This window comes from Ornithorhynchus anatinus, chromosome 18 (genome assembly GCF_004115215.2).
Source record: "Ornithorhynchus anatinus isolate Pmale09 chromosome 18, mOrnAna1.pri.v4, whole genome shotgun sequence".
NCBI lineage: Eukaryota > Metazoa > Chordata > Mammalia > Monotremata > Ornithorhynchidae > Ornithorhynchus > Ornithorhynchus anatinus.
In genome coordinates, this window is record NC_041745.1 from 2,334,641 (window position 1) to 2,361,057 (window position 26,417).

General features: G+C 49.4%; 2 protein-coding genes across 2 annotated transcripts; both read right to left on the bottom strand.

The window, feature by feature from the left end:
* Positions 1-578: 578 nt before the first annotated feature.
* Positions 579-9,774, bottom strand: LOC100077240 (nuclear autoantigenic sperm protein). Its single transcript, XM_029046746.1, has 9 exons — positions 9,140-9,774; positions 7,447-7,646; positions 6,006-6,085; positions 3,503-3,740; positions 3,224-3,390; positions 2,597-2,653; positions 2,430-2,507; positions 1,230-1,361; positions 579-629 (listed from the first exon to the last, which is right to left on the bottom strand). The coding sequence occupies exons 1-9, from the start codon at positions 9,772-9,774 to the stop codon at positions 579-581; spliced, it is 1,638 nt and encodes a 545-aa protein (XP_028902579.1).
* Positions 9,724-26,289, bottom strand: LOC114818263 (nuclear autoantigenic sperm protein-like). The gene is made up of 6 exons (XM_029083410.2): positions 26,149-26,289; positions 13,530-13,580; positions 12,891-13,001; positions 12,596-12,676; positions 11,329-11,438; positions 9,724-10,530 (listed from the first exon to the last, which is right to left on the bottom strand). Exons 1-6 carry the CDS (start codon positions 26,187-26,189, stop codon positions 9,812-9,814), a joined length of 1,113 nt encoding a protein of 370 aa, XP_028939243.1. The 5' UTR covers positions 26,190-26,289; the 3' UTR covers positions 9,724-9,811.
* Positions 26,290-26,417: the final 128 nt, after the last annotated feature.

The window sequence follows — 26,417 nt, forward strand, 5'->3', positions numbered from 1 at the left end:
GTGGCCCCCGTCCCCGCGGCCCCGGGCCGGGCATCGCGGCTACTTGGGTTCCCATCGGTCAACTCCAACAGGAGGTTCAGAACGAGAGTTGAGGCCCCCGAGGTCCCCCGCCCCGGCCTTCACACATGAACATATCGAACAGGTAGGTGAGCACCATTGAAACGCTGCCAGACAGTTTGGTTTGAATCTATCCATGCAAGTGAAAGACAAGAAGAAAAAAAAGCACCATTGAATAGCAGTCTTGAACGGGGATGCCAGGCCTAGGGCCCGGACCCTTTTTTTTTTTTTTTTTTTAAATAGCACCCACGATAGGGACTCGCAAATCGACACGGCTGAGCCGAATCGGGAATCTCGTCCCGTGCCGGAAGGATCCACGACGGCACATCCTTTGGGTTGCGATGCTTAAAACCTGGCTGTGCTCCAAGGCACATATTTAAGAAAAACCATCGAAGTCCTCGACATTTGCTTACAATCTTTATTGAAGTTATACAAAAAAATCCCCAAAAAGTGAAAAAATACATTATATACAAAATCCTTTTCCCTGGGGAGATTGGCTCCTCCCTCTGCTTTAAGAACCATCAGGCCGGGCTTTCTAGCGCCGCCGCCCCCGCCTCCGTCCGCTTCTCTGTCTAGAAAACAGAAGACAGGATTAGCGACGCCTGCCTGGGTCCCACCCAAGCCTGGAGTCCCGTAACCCAACCGAAACGGGAATGCCACAGTGAGGTAAGGGCCACCTCCCGCCCGCCTTTCCCTTCCTGCAGGAGCTGCAGGGATTGTTTACATTCCAGGTCTTCCCAGGATCAGCGCTTTATTATTAATAATAGGGGCGGTTAGGCGTTAAGTGCCAGGCACTGTACTAAGCACCGGGGTAGACCCAGGGTAATTGGGTTGTACCCCGTTCCTGTCTCATATGGGGCTCCCGGTCTTAATCCCCATTTTACAGATGAGGTAACCGAGGCATAGAGAAGTTAAGTGACTTGCCCAAACTCACGCAGCTGACAAGTGGCTGAGCCGGAAATGGAACCCAGGTCCGACTCCCAGGCCCGTGCTCCAGTCCACTAAGCCATGAGCTTTCTCTCTGGGCAACGTGCACAGGAATAGCTCGGGCGTGATGGGGAGTATCCCAGCTGGTACCGAGGATGTTACAGGGAGAGGGTAGGAGGGGCAAGTCGACCCGGAGAAGGAAAGGAACGAGGTTGGCCGGCACGCCCCGACCCGCAACTGCCCACCTCCTCTTCCATCTTTTCTGCACTGTCCTGTTCACTGGGGGTGGCGTCTCCGCCGCCGCCATTCACAGCCAGCTCTTGTTTGGGTTTCTTAGCTTCGTGGTCTTTCCGGGGGCTCTCCTCCTCTGGTTTCCTCTGAATAATAACAATGATAATGGTGTTTGTTAAGTGCTCACTACATTGTAGGGACTGTATAGAGCGCTGGGGTGGATAGAGGCAACTTGGATTGGACACAGTCCCTGTCCCACGTGGGGCTCACAGTCTCAAGCCCCATTTTACAGATGAGGTTACAGGCACAAAGAAGCAGCGACTTGCCCAAGGTCACAGGGCACACAAGTGGCGGAGCCAGGATTAGAATCCATGACATTCTGGCTCCCAGGCTCGTGCTCTATCCGCTATGCCATGCCGTTGTTCAAGTAGACAAAAGGGGCAAAGGCTTCACTACGGCAAGTTTAGACACCTCGAGAGGTAAAGCCGTTAAAAGAACGACAAAAAAAAAAAACCCTCAAGGCACCCATCCTTAACCCCTGCGTCTCGGGACTCGGGCCACCCGGACCTCGTCCGTGCCGGTCCTTAAGATCGAGGTGTCGGCCCCACAACTGCTGCAGAGGTGCGAAGTGAGAGAAATTTTTGCTTTTATCAGAGAGATTTTGCCCTGTGATTTCCACAGCGGACACCTGTTCTCAACCCCGTGTGAAGAGCTGGAAGAGGCGAGGAGCAGATGAGGGGCAGGTCTGGGCCCCACACGACACAAAACTACGAGACCCCCCATTAAGGTGATGTGATGGCCGCATTTTGGTGAGAGGGTGGGACCAGCTGTGGAACCTTTTGCACCACAGAGACCCGTGTTAATTACTGCTGAGGAAACTTGACATTTTAGACAGATCGGGTTAGCCGGCTCATTAGAATGCTCCCTTTCCACCTGGAAACACCGGACTCTCAGTCCCAGCTCCCTGGGGCCCGCCAGACTGCCCCATTTCGCCCGATGACAAATGGAGGAGCCCCCCGGGCTCTGGCATTTTCTGCTCCAGAGATGCCAAGCGAGACGGGCCAGGCCCAGGCTGCCTCAGATGGGGGCGATGGTGGTTTCTGGTGGAGAGGAACTTCTCACGCAGCGAGTGTAAGAAGACTGCTGTGTCTCCAGCTGGAGAATCAGCCTCGGTCTGGCTTCGTTCCAGGGCAGGGTCTTACCAGGAGACTCACCTTTTTCCTGACGAGGTGAGAAATGTCGGTCACACAGTTGGAAGAGGAGGCGCCGTCGGCTGGTTTTCTTACTGCAATCTAACACAAGGCAAGAATCCTCAACCTTAGCAGCAGGCAGACACCGCAGTCCCGCCGCAGCATCGAAGCGACCGCCTGGGAACACTTACCGAGGAAACGGAGCCGCCTCCCCCGCTTGAGGCGAAGCCCGAAGTAGAGCCCCCAACCTGGAATGGAGGAACCCAACGATGAAAGATTAGATCCCGTGTTTCACAGCCTGGGACTGAAACAGAGATTCCAATAGGCTCCTGCCTCTTCTGTCCTCTGACTGACTGCCCAGGACTAAATGAGAAACCTTCAAGTCCCCATTTTCTCTTTTAAAACACCCTGTGGGGGAGGGGATCCCTGACCCTTACCAAGAACCCAAGGGACTCCACCTCTTCTTGCTTAGGGGAGCTGATGAGATTTGACTCAGATTAACGGTACAGCTCAACCACCTCCAACGGTCCCAAAGCAGTTTACAAGGTACAGACTGGGGCCGAAATCGGTTTCTTGAAAATTCTCTCAAAAAGAGATGCGAAAACCTCTTGCCCGACTGTGCTGACAGAAGGTAGAAAGTCAACGGAAGAGGAGGGGAGGGGCGGTGCTGAGTTTCCCCAGGTAAGCACGGGTCCTATTGCCCCAGTCCACCCACCTGTCCCACCCCTGCACCCCACTAAGGTTGGGAAGTCCTGCCCTCTCTAAAAAACAATCCGCCTCAGTGGGCTGGAGCTTTCTACTGTTAAGGGAAAACCCACCAGTGTGGCTTTCAGGGCTAACTCTGCCACTTTCCCACTCTTCTGGGACTCCTTCGAGTCCTCGATCTTCTCTTTAATTTCGGGAAGCAGTTCTTTCAGCTCTTCGATTTCTTTCTCCGCCTCAGCGGACGATCCTTCGGCTTTCTTCACCTGCTCGCTTAGCGAAGCTGGAACGACAGACACCAGAGCTGAGCGGCAGCAAACAGTGGGCTCCCAGCACGTGGCTGGGCCTTACGAGTGGACTCTGGGCACCCAACCAGCCGGCACAGGCCTACTCACTCATCCTCTTCTCGATGACTTCCACGGATTTGCTGAACTGAGACACCGCCTCCTCATACTGGCTGTTATAACAGTAGGCCAACCCCAACTGATAATGGGTTTCTGCCAGCAGCCGGTCGTGGGCCTCCAGATACTTCTGCTGCAGGGTGAGGCAAGCCTGGAATTCTTCCACAGCTTGGCTGTAGTTCTCTACGAGGGATGAAGGGAAGAAAATGGGAGAACCTAGTAAATACAGTGTCTGTGGCGGGGGCGGGGGGAGAAAAAAAGCCAACCAAAAACAAACACCATTGGTAGGGCAAATACATTCTGGAAGAGATAGAAACCCTTCCAGGCTGGCTCACTGCTTACACGCTGGACTCTCCGCTAGCGCGGAGAATAAAGGCCCACTCTGCTTGGGTCTTGCTCCGCTACCGAGACACTGTGAATTAAGCGTTGAAGAAGAGCCGGCTAATAACAGCTGAGAAAATCTTGTAGATTTCTAAAGTGCTGTGGCATTCTGTTCTCCTTAGCATTACACCGCTGCTACAGTTTAAAGACAGAACGGTTTCAACGCTAGCAGTGATCAACAGAGGTCATTTCCCTCCTACTTATTCAGAGTTGATTAAGACCAGGAGGCTGAATTAAGCAAATGATGCTGGTGCAATACTCCTCTCCAGTGAAGACTTTTTTTAGCCAGTTTATCTGGCACTGGTGGTGATAATGACGACGATTATGGTGGTACTTGGTTAAGAGCTTACTGTGAGCCAAACACTGAACTTAGCGCTAGGGTACGTTCAAGACCATCAGGATGGAACAGAGGATGGGACTGCACAGTCTAAATGGGAGGGAATTCCACTTAAGGATAAGGCAACTGTGGCATAGAGAAGGCAAGTGACTTATCCAAAGTCACACAACAAGGCAAGTGGCCAGGCCAGGATTAGAACCCGTCTTCGGACTCCCAGGCCTGAGTTGCTCTCTAGGGGGACTGGTAAGTCACTGAACGCCACGAAAAACGAGAAATAAGCCAAAGTGAAGATCCTTTACCTGATTCAACACTAACTTCTCCTAGTTTAAGATGAGCCTGAGCTGCTTGGAGCTGAGCCTCTTTTGTTTCCTGCCTAAAAATCAAGGTAAATTCAATTAGAAACTCCAGAGTGACTGATTACATTCCACATGCTTTCCATGGATGGAGCCCCGGCTTGCCCATTGACCCGAGTGCTTAAGTCCTCATTAATATCCTCCTCAAACATTCCCAGAGCGGATACATAATATACTGGGGTGGATCTTACCTTTATAAATCTATTACTCCTAACCATATCCAGGCTATAGGTTTCCGACCTCATCTTCTTCATTGTCTTGATGAATATAAATGTAGTATAAGAAGGTATGGAAGTATATAACAACACAGGAGGCACGACAGAAACCAAGTGAGGCTTTCTACCCTCTACATATCTATAAATCCACTCCATATGAGGCTTGGGCATTGAGAGCGCCCTCTAAAGCCCTCTGGAACAGCAACATTCCACCTTGAGGCCTAACCTGTAGCCCACACTCACGACACCAAGAGATGTCACTTGCACCAACAGTGCTTGGCATATAGTAAGCGCTTATCATTAATAACAATGATGGCATTTATTTTCAGTGATTCCACTTACATCCTGCAAGAGAAGCAGTGTGGTCTAGTGGGAAGGGCACAGTCCTGGTAATCAAGGGGTTTGGGTTCTAGTCACCCCCCGGCATTTGCCTGCCCCAAGACTTCTGTGCCTCAGTATCCTCATCTGTAAAAGGGGAATGAACTTCCAATTCCCCGCCTCCTTAGGCTCTGAGTCCCATCAATGTAGACTCGTTCAGACCTGAATCCACTTTATCAGCCTCACGGCACTTAGTCCACGGCGTGGCACAAGGTGAGAACTTATAAATACTGCATCCAGCCTGATTTCCCTGTACCTACCCCAGCACTTAGTACAGTGCCTAGCAAAGAGTAAACCCTCAATACCACAATCATCATCGTCAAATACCTCAATTCCTGTGGTTTTCAAAGGGGAAGGGGTGAGCTGGGGAAGGGAAGAACTGGGTAAGTCCAGACCACCAGCTCTCTCTCCATCCATCCCCTTTAGGGTTTGGTGTTTTTGACGGATGCTAAGAGCTTCCACAATGAACACACACATCACCGATGGGGGTCAAAGAGTCCCAGCTTTCCCCTTTCCGCAAGGGAAGAGAAGCACAACCATAGGAAGCAGCATGGCCTAATGGAAAGAGTCCAGGCCTGGGAGTCTGAGAACCTGTGTTCTAATCTAAAACTTTGCTTCCCTGGGATTCAGACTTTACCATCGGTAAAACAGGGGCTCACTCAATGAATGTGAGCCTGGTGTGGAAAAAGGACTGTGTCCAACCTGATTATCTTATATCCACCCCAGCACTTAGCAAATAGTAAGCATTTAACAAATAATTGGGCCTAGAACTCTCCTGGAGCCTTTGCTTCAGAGAGCAAGCCGTATGAAGGAGAACCCCCCCACGATCTCACCTTGTTCTCAAGTGCTGAATCATTTTCTTTCTCTTCAGCCCTGTCGTTCTCCTTGTCCTCCTCTTCGGAACCGTCGGTTTCTGCAAGTTAAACGCCTCAAGGATGAGTACACGACTAACGAAACTTATGGACTATAGCCGCCGGAGACGCATCACCATAAACAAGCTTAATCCCGAAGATGTTACTTACAGTCATCTGCACTGCTGGCCACTTAATTTTACTAAAAAAAAAAAAGATTAGACGAGGACTTAATCGGACAAATGCTCAGACCTGGGGGTAAACTCGTGTTAAGACTTGAATTTAGTTGAACCTGAGGCGTTCTAAATCTCAAAGGAAAAAAAAAATAGGGGAGGGCAAAGGACAGCAGCTTCAGTTAGCCAACCTGGATCTTATAAACCAGTTGAGGCTTAAGGCCGGTGTGCCGTGTCTAGCCCCCAAACTCGATTTTGGTGGTCTCGGTGGCATCTTGGGCTCTGCCCCAGGCTACCAAGGAACCACCAGCTCACCGCCTGCCCTGCTGCGTGCCTTTTAACAGCAGCGCTGCCAGAAGTGGGCATGTCCCACCTGACCTTGGTAGGTTACACCCTCCCGATGTGGGTTATGGATAATCGGCCTGGCTGTCTCAACCCGCCCCCGCCACTGGCCCTTCAGTAAATCGGGCCCCTCTACTTCACACTACGCTTTGGCAGGTCCTGTCCGGGTGCTGGCGGCGATCAAGGATCACTTTCCAGTTCTAAGCAGGGTGCTAATCGGCCTCAGAGCCCACCCCGCCACGCTACAGAGTGAGAATGTGCTCTTGGCCACCGACTGTTATTCAATCTGGCCTGGCTGGACTTGACATAGCGGGTACCGTGAACGGCAGCTCTCGCCAGTGTGACATCAGTTTTCAAAGCTCCAGCCAGCTAGAGGGAATGTCTGAGAATGAGCCCCGCCAGGGCTTCAGAATTGGGCGGGGGGAGGATTACTCCCATTACTCATCGTGTCTCATCACCCTGTGGACTCTTAGCCAAAGGGGAGACTGGGAGGCAGGGGGAGAAAATAATCAATTAAACTTGTTTTGTTCATTTCCAGTCCCTTAGCGTGTCCCCTGATGACTCACGATGGGCTTTCTCCAGGGCCCTATGGGTATGACGCCCTGTGCCCTAGCAAGGCTCACTGATCCAGCTCTAAGCTCCTTCAGCACTCCTATGGCTAGGATACTCCCACCACCTGCTGCCCGGTGGCTGGCACCTATTGATGCCGAGTCTCCTACCCTCCTAACCCCTAGCCGTAACTGAAATTATGCTCGATGGGCTAGAAGAGGCCTGTGATATTGTTTTCTTTAGTCAACTACCTGGTCGTCCACCTTGAAGTTAGTTTTCCTAAAACCTGCCCTGGATATTTTACTAGTTTAATAAGACACCTATGTTTTACGACAAGACCGTCTGAGATCGCTACAGACCCCAACTGACCACCGTAACGATGCAGCGGCCAACTGTCACCATGCCTACGTCTCCGCTGACGGAGAGGCTGTGCCGCACCCCTCTGGGGCCGTGTAACGAGAGGCACGCTCCAGAGAGCGTGTTAATGACGCAGCTGGCTGGAGCCAGGTTGGGAATTTGTCTCCGGAGGAGTCCAATGCGCTGCCCTTTCCCCACTCTCCTTTTGCAGGCAACAATGACTGGCTCAGGTAGTGACTGAACTGCTTTGTCACAGGGTCTTCCAGAGAAGCAAGTACTAATCCCTCTTCACACCCGCCCATTCTCACCAAGGCACTTTCACCAGCTTGAAGGCCGGACTACCACCTAGCAAGCTCTTTGCCCCGATACAAAGCCCAAGGTGGGTTTTTCCACACCCCTAGGAGGCAGGAGGAGGCCCCACACCTGGCACTGAACAACTCGCCCAAGAATTGGAATCTAGAGCCCAGCATTCTACCCCCGGGGCGTTTACTAGTCAGATGATCTGAGGTCACCACGCTTGTCAAGGAGGCAGAGAGGAAGGAGTTCCGTGGCTGTTGCTCGTGTCTAGTGAATGTCACTCTAAAGTTAGAGGGAAGAGTTATTGTACATTCTCATTTGGGAATGCCCTTGGCCATCGGGGACACTTGGAAGCGGTCTAGCCTTGTTCAGGGACCGTCCAAATCAGTAAACACAAACATACACATGAACAGTAATGCCAAAATGTTAGATGAACCGTACAGACAGTAGAATCCTCAGCTGACCACAACTAAAGACAGATGTGCCAATTAAGCAGTGACTGATTATCAGAGGCTTAAAACAACTTGTTCTCGGTTTCATTTTGTTAACTGCTTTAAAAATTGGACGAACCACTGATATATTAAAAAAAACAAAAAACAAAAACCAACCACCAGAAACTGATCAAAATTCAGCAGCTTAGCAGCTAGAGCAGGGAAGCGGCATGAAGTGGGAAACCGGCTATGCAGCAGGGAAGCTGATGACGTAGTTACCAATTCATACCTGGTTTTACTACTGAGAATAAGCCTCTAGAGCCCACCTCCAATCTAAACAGCCAACTCAGAGCTGCCGGAAGAAAAAAAAACCACCAGAGTTTCACTTGCCCTTTCTTAGAATGGCAAGCCTGCTTAAGTGCGCCAATTCAGTGGATTCTACTGACCTGCCCCCCACCCAATTCCTAAAACTGGAGATTAAAAAGATAAACCCCAGTGAAGAGTGAGTGCTTAAATAAACCCAGAGGCATGCAAGTGAACATCCATTCAGCATTCTCTGCCAGCCTAGTCACTTTGCTGCCTGTCACCAACTCCTCTCCTCCCGTCCCGCCTCCCCCCACCACTGTTGGCTAGTGTGTCTGTCAACTGGGTAGAGCTAGCCAAATTTCAGTCCGCATCGAGGTTCTGCTTTGCAGTTAGTAAAAGCGTTAGTCGGTAAGCCAGCTAAGGAAGACTTGCTGCTTTTCAATTAAAATTGTTCCCCTGATCTCAATTCTTCAGCTACCCCTTTTCTTTATCCAAAGGCAGACGGAAAATCCTGAATGGAAGACTGACTTTCACCCATGATTAGTGAGTCAAATCCATCACGTATTCCACCCACTGGACTTCTGGCCTAACCCTGTTACCTTCTCCCTCTTCCATCAGCTCATCTTTCTCTTCCTCCTCCTCCTCCTCTGCATTAGCAGGCCCTTCGGCATTTTCTTCTGTTGGCTTTTCGGGCGTCGCCCGGGCCACCTCTTCGCTTTCTGCCCCATTCAGGGTAGCCTCGGCTGCTTCGGTGGAAGTGCTGGGCTCTTCCTCGGCTGCCTTTAGTTCGTCCTTTGGTTCCTCCTCTTTAACAGAGCCCTCTTTCAGCGGCTGCTCTAGCACTTCCTCGGCCGGGAGTACCGGCTCACCAGACGGACCGTCTTCTGAGGCAGTTTCCCGCTCTTCTGGCTTCTCCTCGCTGACCCCGCCCAGCTCCTCTTCAGCCTTGGCCTCTCTGACTTCTTCACGGGTCTCCGATGGCTCTCCTTCCCCAGCTTTGACTTCCTGCTCGCCCGGCCGTTCCTCCGCGGCACCTTCCGCGGCAGCTCCCTGCTCTTCGGGTTCCTCCTTGGCAACATCCATCGGCTCTGCTTCCTCGGCCACTGCCGCTCCCTTATCATCGGCTGGTTTCTCTGCTGAGGCCTGGTCAGCCCGCTCTCCTGCAGCCTCCGCTGGCTGTTCCTTTGAGCTTCCAGCTCCTTCGCCCCCTTTTTCCTCAAGCCCCTTGTCCTCTTCTGGCTCCTCGGCCTCTGTTCTCGCTTCTGAAACAGACGTCTCTTGTACCTCAGCTTCCATTGGCTGTCCAGCAAGATCTGTTGTCTCTTTTGTTTCTTCAGCAATTTCCCCTGGCTTCTCTGGCCATTCCCGGCTTTCTCTGTGGCTCGTCTTCAACGTCTGCCATTTCGACGTCTTCTCCTTCGGTTCCTTTCTCGCTTTTATTTCTCTGGGCGTTCTCTGCTTCCTCTGAGGTCTCCTCATCAGATTTCTTGGTCTCTGCATCTGATTTCTTGGTTTCTGCTTCTACTGCAGGAGTCTCCTCTTCCAGTTTCTTGGTTTCTGTCTCTTCTTCCAATTTTTGCAGTTCTGCCCCCGAGGCAGGAGCCTCTGCCTCTGATTTCTTGGTTTCTGCTTCTACTGCAGGAATTTCCTCTTCCAGCTTCTTGGTTTCTGTCTCTCCCTCTGCTTTCTTGGTTTCTGCCTCTGACTTGCTGGTTTCTGCCTCTCCCTCTGATTTCTTGGTTTCTGCCTCCAATTTGCTGGTTTCTGCCTCTCCCTCTGATTTCTTGGTTTCTGTCTCTACTGCAGAAGCTTCTCCCTCTGATTTCTTGGTTTCAGCCTCTGCAGAAAGAGTCCCTCCTTCTGATTTGACTTCTGCCTCTACAGCAGGAGCCTCTCCCTCCGATTTCTTCGTTTCTTCCTCTACGGCAGGAGCCTCTCCCTCCGATTTCTTGGTTTCTTCCTCTACTGGGGTCTCTCCCTCTGACTTTTTGGTTTCTTCTTTTTCCCCCATGGCGTCATATACCTGTTCTCTCAACTCTTCCCTTGCTTCCTCTACATGATTAAGGAACATGAAGCATAAACATTTCTTCGAATTTAGTGATAAAGGCATAAATGGAAACTGAAAATATCCCCCCCTTTAAACCCTCAAATGTCTAGTTGTGAAAGTTATAAACGGAAAGTTTAGAATTGCTCTTTTGCCTTTGAAAACTAAAGCGAGTTAAGAATGGAGGCCCAGCCAGCTAAGCAGCTTATGCCCGAAGAACCCAAGCTCTTCAAAACAACTTTAGGTAATGCTCAATTTATACTCGAGCATTTTCATTTACGGGGGGTTAAAGCAAGAGATGCCAAGCTTTTCCATTCTGATCTAAAGTTGTTCTGTCAAACCCTACAGATTTCAGTCTGCAATGGAACACAGATTACTGGCTTCCTTCAAATGCTGACAGCTACCGTAATAGAGCACCTTCCCCAAATAATACGGAATAATGCATGGAACCTCAATACTTCGCTAAAAAGATACAAAGCTGCCCAGGCTGGTTTACAAATTTGGATCAGGAAAAGCTTTCGGGGTTTGAACCCTCATTGAAAGCATTACAAAATCTGGACACTAGCTTTCTGTTTTGGGAGAGGAGCAGTCGTCCTCTCGAGTTGGTAAAGGCTTCGAGCTGAGTTTGCCTGCTCCAGGTTTCAGCTGTCAGTTACCACCTACTGAGCGCCCTCTGGATGCACAGCCCTCTTCCAAGTTTTGCAGCAGAGATTGCCGAGCGCAGGAAGGGCCCTCTGTTGCCAATAACTGGGCACGAGAAGCGGACAGCGTGGCATCTCTAAAATGTTATGTGTAGCTCTACATACCATCTATGTTATCAGTACTTTCTACCAAAGAGTCATCTTCTGTCTTTTCTCCTTCCTCTTCTTCCACATGCACTCCTTCCAGGGCATTTCCTAACACACCATTCTCCATTCTAGGAGGAGAACAAACAAAACAGAAAGCACCAAGATATGACAACTAGGGTCCTCTAATTGGGATTTCCTACAAAGTAGAAACCCTTTAGCTCAGTGCCACTTAGAAGACGTGAATGCAGAGAGTCACAGGATGCCAAGTGTGGGGAGCGCAGAAGGATTAGTGCTCATTGGAGAAAAGAAGGGATAGCGATAGCTAGCGCAAACTAAAGCGACATGACTTTAAGCTGACAATCATCTCAGGACTGTCCTCCTCGGGGCCAGAGCAGTCTCGTACTATTTTAGTTTCCATGGCTAGACCATGCCGCCACCGCATTTGTCGTTTCTTATCTGGCAAAATGCAAAACTACGTCGGGGGAGGACGATAGTCCTTTCCGCCATCGTACCCAGGATTTACTGAGGTGAGCTATCATACTAAAGAGGACTGAGGAGATCTACAGCGTCTGCAAGGGGTTCCGGCCTTCAGGAAGCTTAGAGGTAATGATGGCAGGCCTGTGTTTTGAACTCCGATTAAAAATATGAAGACCGACCACCTGAAAGCTGTTCTAGTCCCCATAACAAGCCCATATGGTTTGTTCCTCAAAAGCCCCCAGTTTTCACCAATGCAACTCAAATGCAGGGATCTCTTTATCCATTTCTTTTCCCTAAACTTCTTGGCCCAACTTTAGTCGCCCCCAAAGAATGAATTACAAACATACACCCCCAAGGGTGATCAAATTACAAAATTCTGCCTTACCCTAACTAGTGTCCGGCACCAAAGTTTCCCTTATTCTCCCCTTGAAGAATTTATCTTTAGACTTTAGTGCATGATGTTTCAAAAACATTCTGGGGCCTGGTATGGCTTCTCTTGCCCAGGGATGGTGAATCTGTTGTTACTCCATCCTGCTATTATTTTGGGGGGGGGGAGGGGGGGAGCGGGAGAGCAAAGGAGGCCTCTCTAGGAACTCCTCATGAATTTTTGAAACATATCAGCGTTCTGTCTTGCCCAAAACTTGCTGCTTAAGCTTTTCTTACTTTTTCAAGCTGATTCAATCTAGTTTCAAGCCTCAAAATACCCCTTTAAACTAGACCCTAGAGAAGATTCCAAACTTAATTCAATAGTGTTAAAATAAATAGATCCAAAGAATCCCCTTTACATCTTGAGGTTTGATATACATACCTTGCCAGCTCTAGAAGAGATTTCCCATAGAAAAAGAAGGCTTCCCCACACTCATTAGCTGTCTCACCATATTTCTTACCCCTGCAAAAAGGGACATGGCATGAGATTCAAGTCACTCTTGGCAGACATATGTTTTCTTAATCAACTCCCAAGGTTTGGAACCAGAGGGGAGCTTACAAGCCGAATCATGAAATTACAAGCTGAATAACTGCTTTTCACCCTGTCAGTCCAAGTCTTGGGCTTAGTTCATGACAAAAATGTAACGACCTTACTAGAAACAAAGGCAAACACTTACAACAGACTAGCCGCTTCCTGGAATGCATTGACAGCTGCTGGAATATCTCCCATTACCAGATGTTTCTGTCCCAGGCCCAGCAGTTTCTTCGCTTCACTATCTACATCCACACTGGGAGGGAAATGGGGGAAAAAAAAAAGATTAACAAGAAGAATGGGAAGTGTTCCAAATAAACAAAAACCACCCGAAAATGATTGTAAGCTCTGAAAAAGTCGGCCTAGAATTCGGAACAACCAATTCCTAACGGCTTGGGCAGGAAGAGGTGTTAATTCACTAGCCTTAGGCAGGACGGCCACTAAAGTCTTTCTTCCTCCTCCCTGGTCTCCCCATCTCTGACTTCTGTCACTTTCAGCCTGCTAGGTGCTGCTGCCCAGATCTTCTTCCCGAAATATCCCGTGGCACTCATCAATCCGCTCCTCAAACACCTCCCAGAGCTTCCCATCTACTGCTGCTGCTCCCCCTCTCCTGCCCTTCCCAGGGTGGCTTTCACTGTTTACAGTTTAGTACAAAAAGTAATCTCTTTCTTGCCCCAAAGTCAGGGTGGGCCAATTATGCCAGCAAATTTGGTATACACCTCCTCTTTGTTCCTGTCTTAGACCAACAACTGTGTCACATCCAGCCTAGATCCAAGTTACTTACCTGTCACTTTTATCTGAAGATGTAGAGGGAGCGGGTGCCTCCTCTTCCATTCTGCAATTACAAAAGGAAAAGGCAGTTGGACTCAACGGCAAGGTACTTCATCCAAAAGGACTGAGTACAGCAAGTTGACAACTGAACATTTAAAGGGGTATTATGGTAGGGCCCTCAAGGGATTAATTAGACTCTTCTTCAAACCCCCCAACCCACCCAAGGAAGACAAGAATTTATCTTTCAAAGAATCCTGGGCACAGAGAGGTCCATTCAATGCAGATGCAACTCCCAAATCAACCCTGTCCTCTGCTGGCTTGGAACCTCTGGTCTGTCCAAGACCTTTGGTCTCTTTCATGGGGAAGGCAGCCATTAGTCCCTGCTACCCACTGTTGCCACCCGGACTCTGAAGAGGCCAAGAGAGATTGGGGGGGGGAAAGAGGCGGGGGGGGGGAACCCTGCAGCTGAGGCTCCTAACGGGGGAAGGATCTACCAGGAAAATCAGATATAGGTTGGGAGCCATCTGAAAGACTGCATTCTAGGTCTGTTGGGTTTGGGTAGGCCTGCACCTAATTGAGGTGGCACACGGGACACCCCCTTTCCTCATTCACCCAAGAAGAAAGCCTGAGCTTGCCCCGAGACCATGGAGGTAGGGAGGGGAAGGAGTTAAAATGGCTGGCTCTGAAGCCCCATCCCGGAGGTCCTGGGGGGAACAAATGTATTTACGGAGCACTTATGTGCAAGAATACTGTACTAAGTGCTTGGAAAAGTATAACACAACAGAGTTGGTAGACGCGTTCCCTGCCCACACCGAGCTGAGAGTCTAGAGGGGGAGAGAAACATAAATACAAATGAGTTACAGATATGCATGAAGTGCTGTGGGGCTGAGGAGGAGGGGTGGATAAAGGGTGCAAATCCAAGTACAAAGGGCAACGCAGAAGAGGATGGATGGGAGAAGAGGAAATGACGGCCTAATCGGGAAGGCCTCTTGGAGGAGATGTGCCTCAAGAAGTAGATGGGATGGCTTTAAGGGTCTGACTCTGGCCCTTGAGGTGGCAGTTTTGTGGTGAGGGTCACCTGCCTTGAGTTGGGTTTTCCCCCGAATGCTGACGTTAGCCCCACTAATCCCTGCCAAACAGTTATAAAACCACACAACCCCCCAAAAGTCAAACTGGCTTGTTTGAAAAGTAGATAATAGACCACACAAGCCCCCAAAAGTCAAACTGGTTTGCTTGAAAAGTAGATAATACAAAAAATTAGTAATTCACTGGGATTTGCTAACATTTAGCCCCAGACAAAGCAAAATTAAGTGTTCTAATTTTAAGTAACAAGCCCGATACTTGGCTTCCTTCTAGGCGCTCGACCCTAGATGGGCGTCCAGGCTGCCACCCTGGTTTCCAAGTCAATCCCAGCAAGCCAATTCTGCCATAACTGTGATTTCATTATACCTTTTGCTAGAGGATTTGGGAACACCTGTCTAAGAACGCCAGCCTGCCTGCAGGGTGCCGGTCTGCAATGCGGTCCCCTCACTCAAGTTGGTCCCCTCACCTGGAATTACCCTACCAAAAGATGGCTTTCCCCATCTCCAAAGCCCACCTAAAATCCAAACTCCTCCAGGGAGTCACCCCTATCTCACAACACTTCATATCCTAACGACCCAATAGCCACTTCACACATTTCCATTTAGCTACACTCAGGTACCCAGGCCTAGTCAACAAATCAATTATTTCTTCCAAGTCCCCTAAGTGAATACTTTTACGTTTCTTTCCCATTAGAGAATGAGCTGTTCCTGGACAGGGAATGAGTCTTGGGCTTCTGCCATACTCTCTCGGGTGTTTCACACTGTGCATTACTCCCAGTGGGGACTCAGTAAATGCTATCATTATTACTACGGCAGGCTTATTTGGCTACAGCATGCCAGTGTCAGAGAAACAAGGTCACAACAGGTAGTCAGGACAAGTATTTCAGGCAGATGTATCTGAATAAATGCATGTACGAATTAGACTACATGTAATATTTATTGAGCACTCACTGTACGCAGAGCTCTGTACTAAGTGCGTGAGAGAGTACAATACAAGAGAGTTGGTAATCCTAATGAATGTGTTATCTCTTAAGCACTCAGAGATGGAGCTCGGGATAAATAAACAATCAGATCAGAGTCCCTGCCCCACTTGTACTTAAAGTCTAAATCAGCAGGGTGGGTGAGAGAACCAGTTTGGAGCAAACTTACATGACCGCTGAAGTAGGAATAAAATACCTAAGAGCAGTTGTAAAATTAAGATTTACTCTTTCAAAGAGTATCTATCTGGCATGTTGCCTGTAGCCATTTCATCTATCCCCCAAATACAGGGGCCTTCTTGAACTTAAAGCTTCCAAGTTAGCTGTATACGATTTTTTTAAATGATGAAATTACTGTCAGTCGATTGTATTTAGAGTGCTTACTGCATGCTGATCACTACACTAGGGGCTGGGAGAGCACAGGGTACTAGGTGAGGAGACACCTAAAAACCCAATTATAAGATATTTAAAAGGTCAAAAGACATAATGACAAGGAAGTCTGCCACAGGTGGTCAAAATACCATGCTCTAAGATCACTCAAAATGTATTTACCAAAATCTGGCTGCATTCTTTTCTGAATATCTTGAAAAGGAACGTCTATCAAGTTCCAGGCGTCTTTTTTTTATCTGCAGCTTTTCAAGGGCAGCATCAGGGCTCACAGAGCACTGAGCAAACTCACGAGATACAGATTCCGCGTAAGCTTCCAAACATACACTTTACATACCTTGATATAGAGAAGCTTTCTAGTATTTGAATAACAGGCCTGTCACATACTAGAAAGAATACTTGAAAAAGTCAGTACTTGACAATAAAATTCTACATTTATCAGAGTTGAGAAGCAGCACGTCCCAGTGGAAAGACCACGGACCTGCAGAAGACCTGGATTTTCATCAAGGCTTCGGGCAAGCTACTTCTGGGCCTTGGACATTTCCCTCCCTTCTTCTTGGCTGTGAGTTCCAGATAGGACTGCTTCTCATCTGATAATCTCTCTTGAATCCAGCTCTATGCTTAGCACATTGCTTGGCATACAGTATGCGCTTAAACAGCACAATTATTTTTATTAGCTCCCATGAATTAAAAGTGGGTGCATCCTCTATTTCCCCATTTATAAAGCGAGAACACGGACACAAAGCGTCTCCTTTGAAAAGCCATTCCCTTCATCTGCGTCTGACCCCCATCCCTTCCCAGCTTAGAAAAATACTCTTCCCTCCCTAACCCCCAACCCTAACCGTTGAGGCGGGGACTGAGCCCACCTTGACCACCTTGTATCTACCCCAGTGCTTAATACAGTGCTTAGAACATAGTAAGTGCTTAACAAGTACAATTTTTAAAAAGAAGGGGAAATGAGGGTTTAGTTGGGGAAGTCTCTGGGAGAAGACGATTGTAATTAGGCTTTGAAGGTGAGGAGAGTGGTGGTAGAGTGCTGGTCTGTCATAGGAATGGGGAGGGAATTCCAGGGCAAGGGTCCGTGACAAGATGGAGGAAAAGAGTGATCTGGTGTTACAGGAGCAGTGTGTTCAGGCTGGGGTGTAGTAGGAAATCAGCGAGGTGCGGTAGGAGGGGGTGAGCTGACTGAGTGCTTAATTTAAAGCCTGTGGTGAGGAACTCCGCCGCTGCTCTGCCTTCTAAATCTACTGCACTCAGTCTTTTAGGGAGCAACTCTGATCCTGCCGCTTCTACAACTGCTATGCTAAAGCAGTATGGCCGAGTGGAAAGAACACAGGTCTGGGAGTTGGATGGCATGAGGCTCTACATCTGCCTGGCTCTATGACCTTGAGCAAGTCACTTCTTGACGTGTTTCCTCACCTATGAAAAGGAGATTCAATCCCTATTCTCCCTCCTCGGACTTCTCAGCCTCATGTACAGCAGGGACTGTATCAGAGCTGGTTATCTTGTTTAACCCCAATGTTTAGCATAGAATAAGCACCTAAAATGCCACCATTATGGCTCCCAAGTCTACTTCACTAGCCCTAACCTCCTCTGCAATCTCCCACCCCTTCTGCCTTCATGACAGCTCTACTGGACTGTCCTTCCACCACCTCCAACTCAACGTATCCTAATCAAGACTCCCTATCTTCCCTTCCACATCTTAAAAGAAATAAACGCCATGTGTGACGTGCCAGAATAGATAAAAACAATCAGGTTTTTTTAAAAGATGGTATTTGTTACCCACTCACCGTGCCAGGCACGGTTCTAAACGCCGGGGATAGACACAAGCCAAGTGGGCTGGACACCATCTCTGTTTCACATGGAGCTCAGTCATAATCCCCATTTCACAGATGAGGGAGACCGAGGCAGTGAGGTGACTCGCCTAAGGTCACACAGCAGACAAGTGGCAGAACCGAGATTAGAACCCAGGTACTTCTGACCCCTAAACCCGTGTGCCACCCATTAGGCCACGCTGCTTCCTCTCCAAACCTAACTACTCTGTCTCGGATACCACCACCACCCTCCCCATCTCTCAAACACAAAACCGTGGCATTATCCTTGACTCCTCTTTCAAGTCCCATACTCCCTCAACAAATCCTGAATCCCACCCCCCCCCCCCACCATTTCCAGAATCCACCCCCTCTCCATCCAGAGTCAACCAACATTCCACACATGTCCTATCCCAGCTTGATTACTTCATTAGCCTTCTCTCTCCCACCTCATACCTCAACTCTGCTGCCAATCAGTTTTCTCAAGGGTCATTTCTCAAGGGTCAGGACTCATGAGTTCGAATCCCAGCTCTGCCACTTGTCGGCTGTGTGACTGTGGGCAAGTCACTTAACTTCTCTGTGCCTCAGTTCCCTCATCTGTAAAATGGGGATTAAGACTGTGAGCCCCACGTGGGACAACCTGATTCCCCTATGTCTACCCCAGCGCTTAGAACAGTGCTCGGCACATAGTAAGCGCTTAACAAATACCAACATTATTATTATTATTCTACCCAACTCCCCCAAACCCTCCCAAGACAACCCATTCTTCTCCATCTTGAGCAACATCTCCCTACCATGGGACCTTCAAGATACTCCGTCAGCTGTCTCCCTCATACTTAACCACTAACTTCAACCACAACAACTTCTTGTACTGGGACAGAGAGGTGAAATGGCTAAAGGCAGTGCTAACTAGTTAGGTGCCGTATAAAGATATTCTTGTCAAGAGGAAACATTTCTCATCCTCAACATTCTACCCAAGCTAGTCAATTCCATATGCCTTTTTAAAAAAAATTTTAAATGGTACTTGTACACTATGTTTCAAGCTCTGTATTATGCACTGGGGTAAAATAAATACTTCTAATCAGGTTGAAAGCAGTCCCTGTCCCCCATGGCTTCCCAAGCATTCTCATCAATCCCATCACCAAACTCCCACACCATTCCCTCCCCATTCACGTTTGCAAAATCTAGATAGAAAGCTCCAGCTGGAAGGATCTCATGTCCCCACTCTGTATCCCCCACCCAACTATTTCAGCCCTTAAGTACCTATTTACATTGCCAGCGGTGAGACTTTGGGCAAGTCACTTAATTTCTCACTGCCTCAGTTACCTCACCTGTAAAATGGCGATGAAGCCCCACAGGGGACAACCTGATCATCTTCTATCTACCCCAGTGCTTAGAATAGTGCCTGGGACATAGTAAGCACTTAAATACGATTTTTATTACATTTTTCTTATCTTCCACGATAGATCAAGGCAGGGATCTTGCCTAATAAGTCTTTTGTAGTCTCTCAAGCACTTGTTTTGATGCCTGTCTCCCCCCTTCTAGACTGTGAGGCACTGTGGGCAGGGATGGTCTCTATCTGGTTGCCGAACTGTACTTTCCAAGTGCTTAGTACAGTGCTCTGCACACAGTAAGCACTCAAAAAATACAACTAAATGAATGCCCACCACAGGTGCTCAATACCTACCACCGATGGGCACACTGTTTAACAATCAAATGTATCCAGCTCTCTAAAACACAGGGATTGCATTCTGTAAGGGATTTCTTCTGACACTATGGTGTCCTATATTCCAGAAGGCTTAAAGAGAAAAGCATATTCTGGTAGGACTGGGTGTAAGGAGCATTAGCATTTAGTTCCCATAACATAAGCGACACCCGGTTATCACCCTGTGTTAGGCTAGATCACTGTTGAAGAATTAGGGCTTGGTCTCCCGATGATGCCAATCTGGAAATTGGACAGCAGGATTGCAACAGTGAGTTTCCTTCAATGTTGGGCTGTGTGAGAATGCCAATGAGAAGCATAAATTGATAAATAGGCCTACGGAGGTTTGGAGAGGGAGCCTAACCGCAAGGGGGGAGAGGGAGGTGTGTGCAGACTGACTTGGGCAGAGCAGGACAGGTGCTGAAGGGACAATTATGACAACTGTGGTATTTATTAAGCACTTAATATGTGGCAAGCACTGCGCTAAAATGGGGTAGATATAGTAGAATCAGATTAGACAGTCTCTTAGAGTGGGGTTTATACTCTAAGAGGGAGGGGAAAAAAGAGATTTCCTTCCCATTTTACAGATGAAGACACTGAGGTACAGAAAAGTTAAACGACTTGCTCAAGGTTACACAGTAGGCAAGCAGGGGAGCTGGGGTTAGGACCTGAGTCTCCCGTGCTCTTTCCACTAAGTGACGCTGCTCCTCACAGGAATGAGGAAACCACGTGTGGAGCAGGGATAAAAAACCGATTTTCCCCTCTCAGACACTCTAGTAATTACTATGCTCATCTTCTCTCATGGCTTTGCTACCACAAGCTTCACACCTCCTCCGCCATCTCGGATTTCCTCTACCTACAAGACATCTCCAGATGGATTCCAGTAGGCATCTTAAATTCAGTGTCTAAAACTGACCTTACCTTCCCTCCCAAATCCTCTCCAGTACTTGGTACATAGTAAGTGCTTAACCAAAGTCATAATTATTACGGCTATTCTTGCCTCTGAAGCCCAATACACTTGCTGTCATCCTCATCTCCAGGTCCTTCAACTCTCACATGCTTCATCCCACACCAATTCCCAGATTTGCCCCTTCCTCTTCATTCAAATGGCTACCATTTTTTTTAATATGGTATTTAAGTACTTACTACGTGCCAGTAATGACACTAGGCACTGGGGTAGATAAAGCTTAATTATTCATTCAATCATATTTATTGAGCACTTACTGTGTGGAGAGCACTGTATTAAGCACTTGGAAAGTACAATTCAGCAATAGAGACAATCCCTGCCCACATCAGGCTTACAGTTTAGAAGGGGGGGGGGAGACAGACATCAAAACAAGTAAACAGATATCTATATAAATAGAATTATATACATCTATGTATGTATATCTATCAGGTTGGACACTGTCCATGTCCCACTTGAAGCTCAATCTTTACCTCCATTTTACAGATGGAGGTAACAGGCACAGAAATTAAGGGATTTACCCAAGGTCACAGAGCAGACAAGTGGTAGAGCAAGCATTTGAACCCGACTCCTTCTGTCTCCCAGGCCCGGTGCTCTATCCACTAGGCCATGCTCCTTCTAACTGCCTTGGTCCAGACACTTCTCAGATCCTGATTAGAGGATTACATCAGCCTTCTCCTTCAAGGCTGGATCTCCTGGATCATCCGGTACTCCACTATGCCAGCCCAAGATGACATCCTGCACTCAAACACCTCCAATGGCTACCCATTCCTCTCTACATCAAGAAAGACACTCCTGAACACTGGTTTTATGAGATTCCACCAGCTCCCTCCCTCTCAGTTTCTTCTTCCACTACATCCCAGCTTGCACTCTTTACTCCACTCAACCTCTTTCCTGCCTGGAACTCCCACCCCTCCAGATTCATGAGACCTCAGCTCTCCCTCATTTTCAAATCCCTTCTGAAAACTTATCTCCTCCAAGAGGCTTTTTCACCAGGACCTTTTCTAAGATTTGGAATTCTTCCCCGAAATTATTTGCCTCTTTAAGCAAGACACTGCGGGCAAATTTAAGGTAAGGGGATTCACAGCTCACAGGTATAATTTCATTTACCCCTCCCCTTCACTTGTGAAGGGATAACACATTCCAGAAGCAGCATGGACCAGTGGCCAGGAGCCTGGGCGCTAGAGGACCTGGATTCTAATTCGGGCTCTGTGACCATGGGCAAATCATGGAATTTCTCTTGGCCTCAGTTACCTCATCTGTAAAATGGAGATTCAATGCCCACTGTCCCTCGTACTTGAGGCTGAGACCCTATTTGGGACAGGGACTGTTTGTGAACTAGTTACCTCATATCTACCCCGGGGCTTAGAACAGGGGTTGACACATAGTAAGCATTTAACAAATACCAAAATAATACTTAAAAGGGGGTCACAAATGAGCCGCTCTACCTTCAACACACCAGATAAGAATTCAACCATTTCTATATGAAGTTACAGACACCGGTTAATCGATGGTAATTGACCGCTTAGTACGAGCAGGATGCTGTACTAAACGCTTAGGAAGAGACGCTACAGCAACACAGTTTACTAAGAATTCCTTCCCATTTATGTGACCCAGAATGAGGCCTGGGTTCAGTTGTCTTTCAACATCTGCATACCAAAGACACATTATACTTGAGACAATGGCAGGAGACCAGGATTGCATTAGAAGAGCAAGCAACCTCAAGCCAAGTAGGTTGGCTTTAAATAGCCAAATTGTTTAGTCAGTCAATAAAAATGGTTAAGTACTTACAATCTGCCAAGTACTGCACTAAACTCTGGGGTAGAGAGAAGATAATCAGGTTGGGCGCGGTTCGGGGGCTCACAATTAAAGAGGAGGGAGAGGCACACATCACTATTTTAGAGACAGACACAGAAGTTAGGTGACTTTCCCAAGGTCACTCAGTTCAGCAGATATGGGGCATTGTTCCTCTTCCCCCATACCACGCCTTCTTTACACATTTTGGATAAAACGGTGCTAGGGATCTAAAGAACAGGAGTCATGAACATGCAAAGATGTAAAAAGCTACCGTGCTTCCGTTGGACAATCGAGAAGTGTCATCTGAGGGCTTGGGTATTCACACCAAGTTGGACTTATGCACTATCTTTATACTCTCCTGCTTCCTCTTAACTGCAATTAATCTGTAATTACATAGCTGTCTCGTGGCTGTGACGGCGTCTAGTGGCTAGTGTAGGCTCCCATGCATTTAGCACAGAGGAAGTGCTCAGGAGATACTACTGATCAAAAGATATGCCTCCTCGGGAAGGCAGGCTTTCAAGAAGGCCTTAGGGACAAAGAGGTTCAAATTTGGAAAACCATGGCAAGGGAAAACAGATAACAGGCTAACAGGAGGAGGCATTCACTGAACCCCGAGGGTGGGAGGTGCTAACAAGCCAATCTCTTCACCCAGCAGTGGGTTCTGCAGATGAAATTCCCCTTTCACGAGAAGCTAAAAATATCAGCGGGGTCGACGGGGTCCGGGCAGGTCCACTCCTGGTCACGGGTGCACGAATTAAGAAGCGTGACCTAGAGGCAAGAGCCCGGGCCTGGGTGTCAGAGGACCTGGGCTGTAATCCTGGCTCCGCCACTTGTCTGCTGGGCGACTTGGGCAAGTCACTTCACTTCTCTGGGACTCGGTTTCCTCAGCTACAAAATGGGGATTCAATATCTGGTCTCCCTCCTACTTAGACAGTGAGCCCCATGTGCCAGCTGGTACTCTTGTGTCTACCCTAGAGTTTAGCACAGTGCCTGATAGGAAGTGAGCCCTTAAAGAGTTATTATTGATGAATGATAATAATAGTGTTATTTGTTAAGTGCTTATGTGCTAAGCACTATACTCATCATTGGGGTAGATACAAGGGAATCCCTGTCATTCATATTTATTGAGCGCTTACTCTGTGCAGAGCACTGTACTAAGCACTTGATTCTATTTATTGTTATTGTTCTTGTCTGTCTGTTTCCCCCGATTAGACTGTAAACCCATCAAAGGGCAGGGACTGTCTATCTGTTTCCGATTTGTCCATTCCAAGCGCTTAGTACAGTGCTCTGCACATAGTCAGCGCTCAATAAATACTATTGAATGAATGAATGAAAGTAAAAGTCAGCAACAAAGACACAATCCTTGGGTTTGTGGGCTTACTGTCCACATGGGACTCGCATTCTTAATCCCCATTTTACAGACGAGGTAACTGAAGCAGAGAAGTGAGTGACTTGCCCAAAATTACATAGCACACAAGTGGCAGGGTCGGGGTTAGAATAATAAGAGTAATGAATAATGATGGTATTTGTTGGGTGCTGTGTGATAAGCACTGTTCTGAGCACTGGGGTAGATACAAGGTAATCAATCAGGTTGCCCCACGTGGACTCCCAGTCTTAATCTCCATTCTAATAGTAATAATAAGGATGGCATTTTTAAAGCACATATGTGCTGAGCACTGTTCTAAGCGCTGGGGTAGATACAAGGTAATGAGATTGCCCCACATAAGGCTCACAGTCTTAATTCCCATTTTTGAGGTAACTGAGGTGCAGACAAGTGAAGTGACTTGTCCAAAGTCACACAGCTACTGAGTGGCGGAACCAGGATCAGAAACGGCCTGGCTCCGTGGAACGCGCCAGGCTTGGGAGCCAGAGGTCGTGGGTTCTAATCCCGGCTCCGCCACTTGTCAGCCGTGTGACTTTGGGCAACTCACGTCCCTTCTCTGTACCTCGGTCGCCTCCTCTGTAAAATGGGGATGAAGACTGTGAGCCCCATGTGGGACGGCCTGATCACCTTGTATCCGCCCCCCACTCCGTGATTTGCACATAGTAGGGACTCAATAAATACCATCGTTATTATTACAAGAACCCAGGACCTTCTGCCTCCCAGGCCAGCGCTAATTTGCTGTGCTTCTCCAAAGAGCGAGTTAGGAGTGAGGGGCGGAGAGATTGGGGGTGGGGGGTTCATGGTTCATTCACTCAATAGTATTTATTGAGTTATTGATCGGTACCTACGGTTTCAAGGAGAGGAAATCAAAATATTAGTCAAGTGAAAAAGTTCATTCAGTCAATAGTATTTATTGAGCACTTACTATGTGCACAGCACTGGACTAAGCGCTTGGAATGGACAATTCGGCAACAGATAGAGACAATCCCTGCCCACTGCTGGGCTCACAGTCTAATTGGGGGACCTGGGCAGCAGCCGCCCTCCTCCCCTTCGCCTTGAGAAGCAGCGTGGCTCAGTGGAAAGAGCCGGGCCTTAGGAGTCAGAGGTCATGGGTTCCAATCCTGCCTCTGCCACCTAATAATAATGATGATGATGCCTGCTAAGCGCTTAGTATGTGCAAAGCGTTGTTCTAAGCGCTGGGGGGGGGGGGGAGAATACAAGGTGATCAGACTCTCCCCCATGGGGCTCACAGTCTCCATCCCCATTTTCCAGAGGAGGCCACTGAGGCCCAATGAAGAGACCTTCATTCATTCAATGGTACTTATTGAGCGCTATGGGCAGAGCACTGCACTAAACGCTTGGAGTGTAGAAATCGGCAACAGATACAAATCAGTGGAGGTCTCTGAGGCCCAAGGTCACCCAGGGCGGACAAGGGGCGGAGCCGGGATTAGAACCCACCACCTCCCGGGCCCGGGCTCTACTACCCGGGGGAAGCAGCGTGGTGCAGTGGAAAGAGCCTGGGCTTCGGAGTCCGAGGTCATGGGTTCGACTCCCGGCTCTGCCCCTTGTCAGCTGGGTGACTGGGGGCAAGTCCCTTCATCTCTCTGTGCCTCAGTGACCGCACCTGTAAAAGGGGGATGAACTGTGAGCCTCACCTGATGGCCCTGTATCTCCCCCAGCGCTTAGAAAAAGCCCGTCAAACGGCAGGGACTGTATCTGTTGCCGACTCCTTCATTCCAAGCGCTTAGTACAGCGCTCTGCACGTAGTAGGCGCTCAATAAATACTACTGAACGAATGCTCTGCACATAGTAAGCGCTTAACATTATTACCCCCCGAGCCAGGCTGCTTCTGTCAGCTGGGTGACGGCGGGGGCCAGTCCCTTGGTGGTGCCTCGGTTCCCTCCTCTGCAAAAGGGTGTGGAAAGCCCCCCGGGGGGGGGAGGGAGGGGGGGGGCGCCCCCCGCTGACCCTCCCTGTCGCCCGGCGCTGGGGAGGGGGCGCCGCGCTCAACGTCCGCCGGCAGGGGGCGCCCCGGGCGCGGGCCTCGAACAATGGGACTTTTCCCGCCTCCTCTCCGCGCCCCGCCCCCCTCCAGGCCGAGCGCGAGGGGCAGCGCGCGCGCGCCGACGTCCACCCCCCCCCCCCTCGCGCGCGCGCCCTGCGCCCTCCGCAAGCCTCCGCCCTCGCGAGGCGCCGAGGGGGGGGGGGGCGCGCGCGCGCGTTTTGGCGCCAAATCTCGGGGGCGCCTGGGCTGAGGCGGCGGCCGTTCGCTCCGGGAGCGCGCGCGCGCAGCCCCGCCCCCCTCAGGACGGGGGAGAAGGAAGGGGGGGAGACGAGCACGGCTCCCCCGCAGCAAGATGGCGACTGGAAAAAAAAAAAAAAAAAAGGGGGGGTGGGGGGGAGCGACGGCCTCCCCTCCCCTGAGGGAACCCGCCGCTCAAGGAGGGCTTCTCGCCGCCCTCCCTTTGGCGGGTCTGGGCGGCCGGCTCCGACGGCGGCCTGCCGCTCCTCCCCCTCCCCGCGCTTACTTTTCGGCGGACGCGAGGTCGGCGGCGGGCTCTGCGGCCATGGTGGCCCCGGCGCAGGACGTGAGGAGAAGGAACGGACGCGGAGGAGGGAAGCGGGGGGCTCTGCGACACCTCACCGGCGTCGAGAAAGATGGCAGATTGGAACGGCCGCTCGGTCCCGGCGCCTTATATAGGGGCCGGGAGGCCACGCCCATCTACTTCCGGTCGCCTCCTTCCCCCCTCCCGCCGTCTTAAAGGGCCCGCACTGCAGCGCTGCTCCCTCCATTCAT

What these genes read in the sequence shown, in the direction of transcription:
- LOC100077240 (XM_029046746.1), bottom strand. Translation starts at nt 9,774, where the DNA reads ATGGAAGCTGAGGTACAAGAGACGTCTGTTTCAGAAGCGAGAACAGAG. An exon ending in CGTTACGGTGGTCAGTTGGG is followed by an intron (nt 6,086 to 7,446) that starts GTCTGTAGCGAT and finishes TTTAACTTGCAG; the next exon opens with AAACCGACGGTTCCGAAGAG. An exon ending in GAGGCGGCTCCGTTTCCTCG is followed by an intron (nt 2,508 to 2,596) that starts GTAAGTGTTCCC and finishes GCCTTGTGTTAG; the next exon opens with ATTGCAGTAAGAAAACCAGC.
- LOC114818263 (XM_029083410.2), bottom strand. Translation starts at nt 26,189, where the DNA reads ATGGCCGCAGAGCCCGCCGCCGACCTCGCGTCCGCCGAAAA. An exon ending in GACCTCGCGTCCGCCGAAAA is followed by an intron (nt 13,581 to 26,148) that starts GTAAGCGCGGGG and finishes TTGTAATTGCAG; the next exon opens with AATGGAAGAGGAGGCACCCG. An exon ending in CAGGAAGCGGCTAGTCTGTT is followed by an intron (nt 12,677 to 12,890) that starts GTAAGTGTTTGC and finishes CCCTTTTTGCAG; the next exon opens with GGGTAAGAAATATGGTGAGA.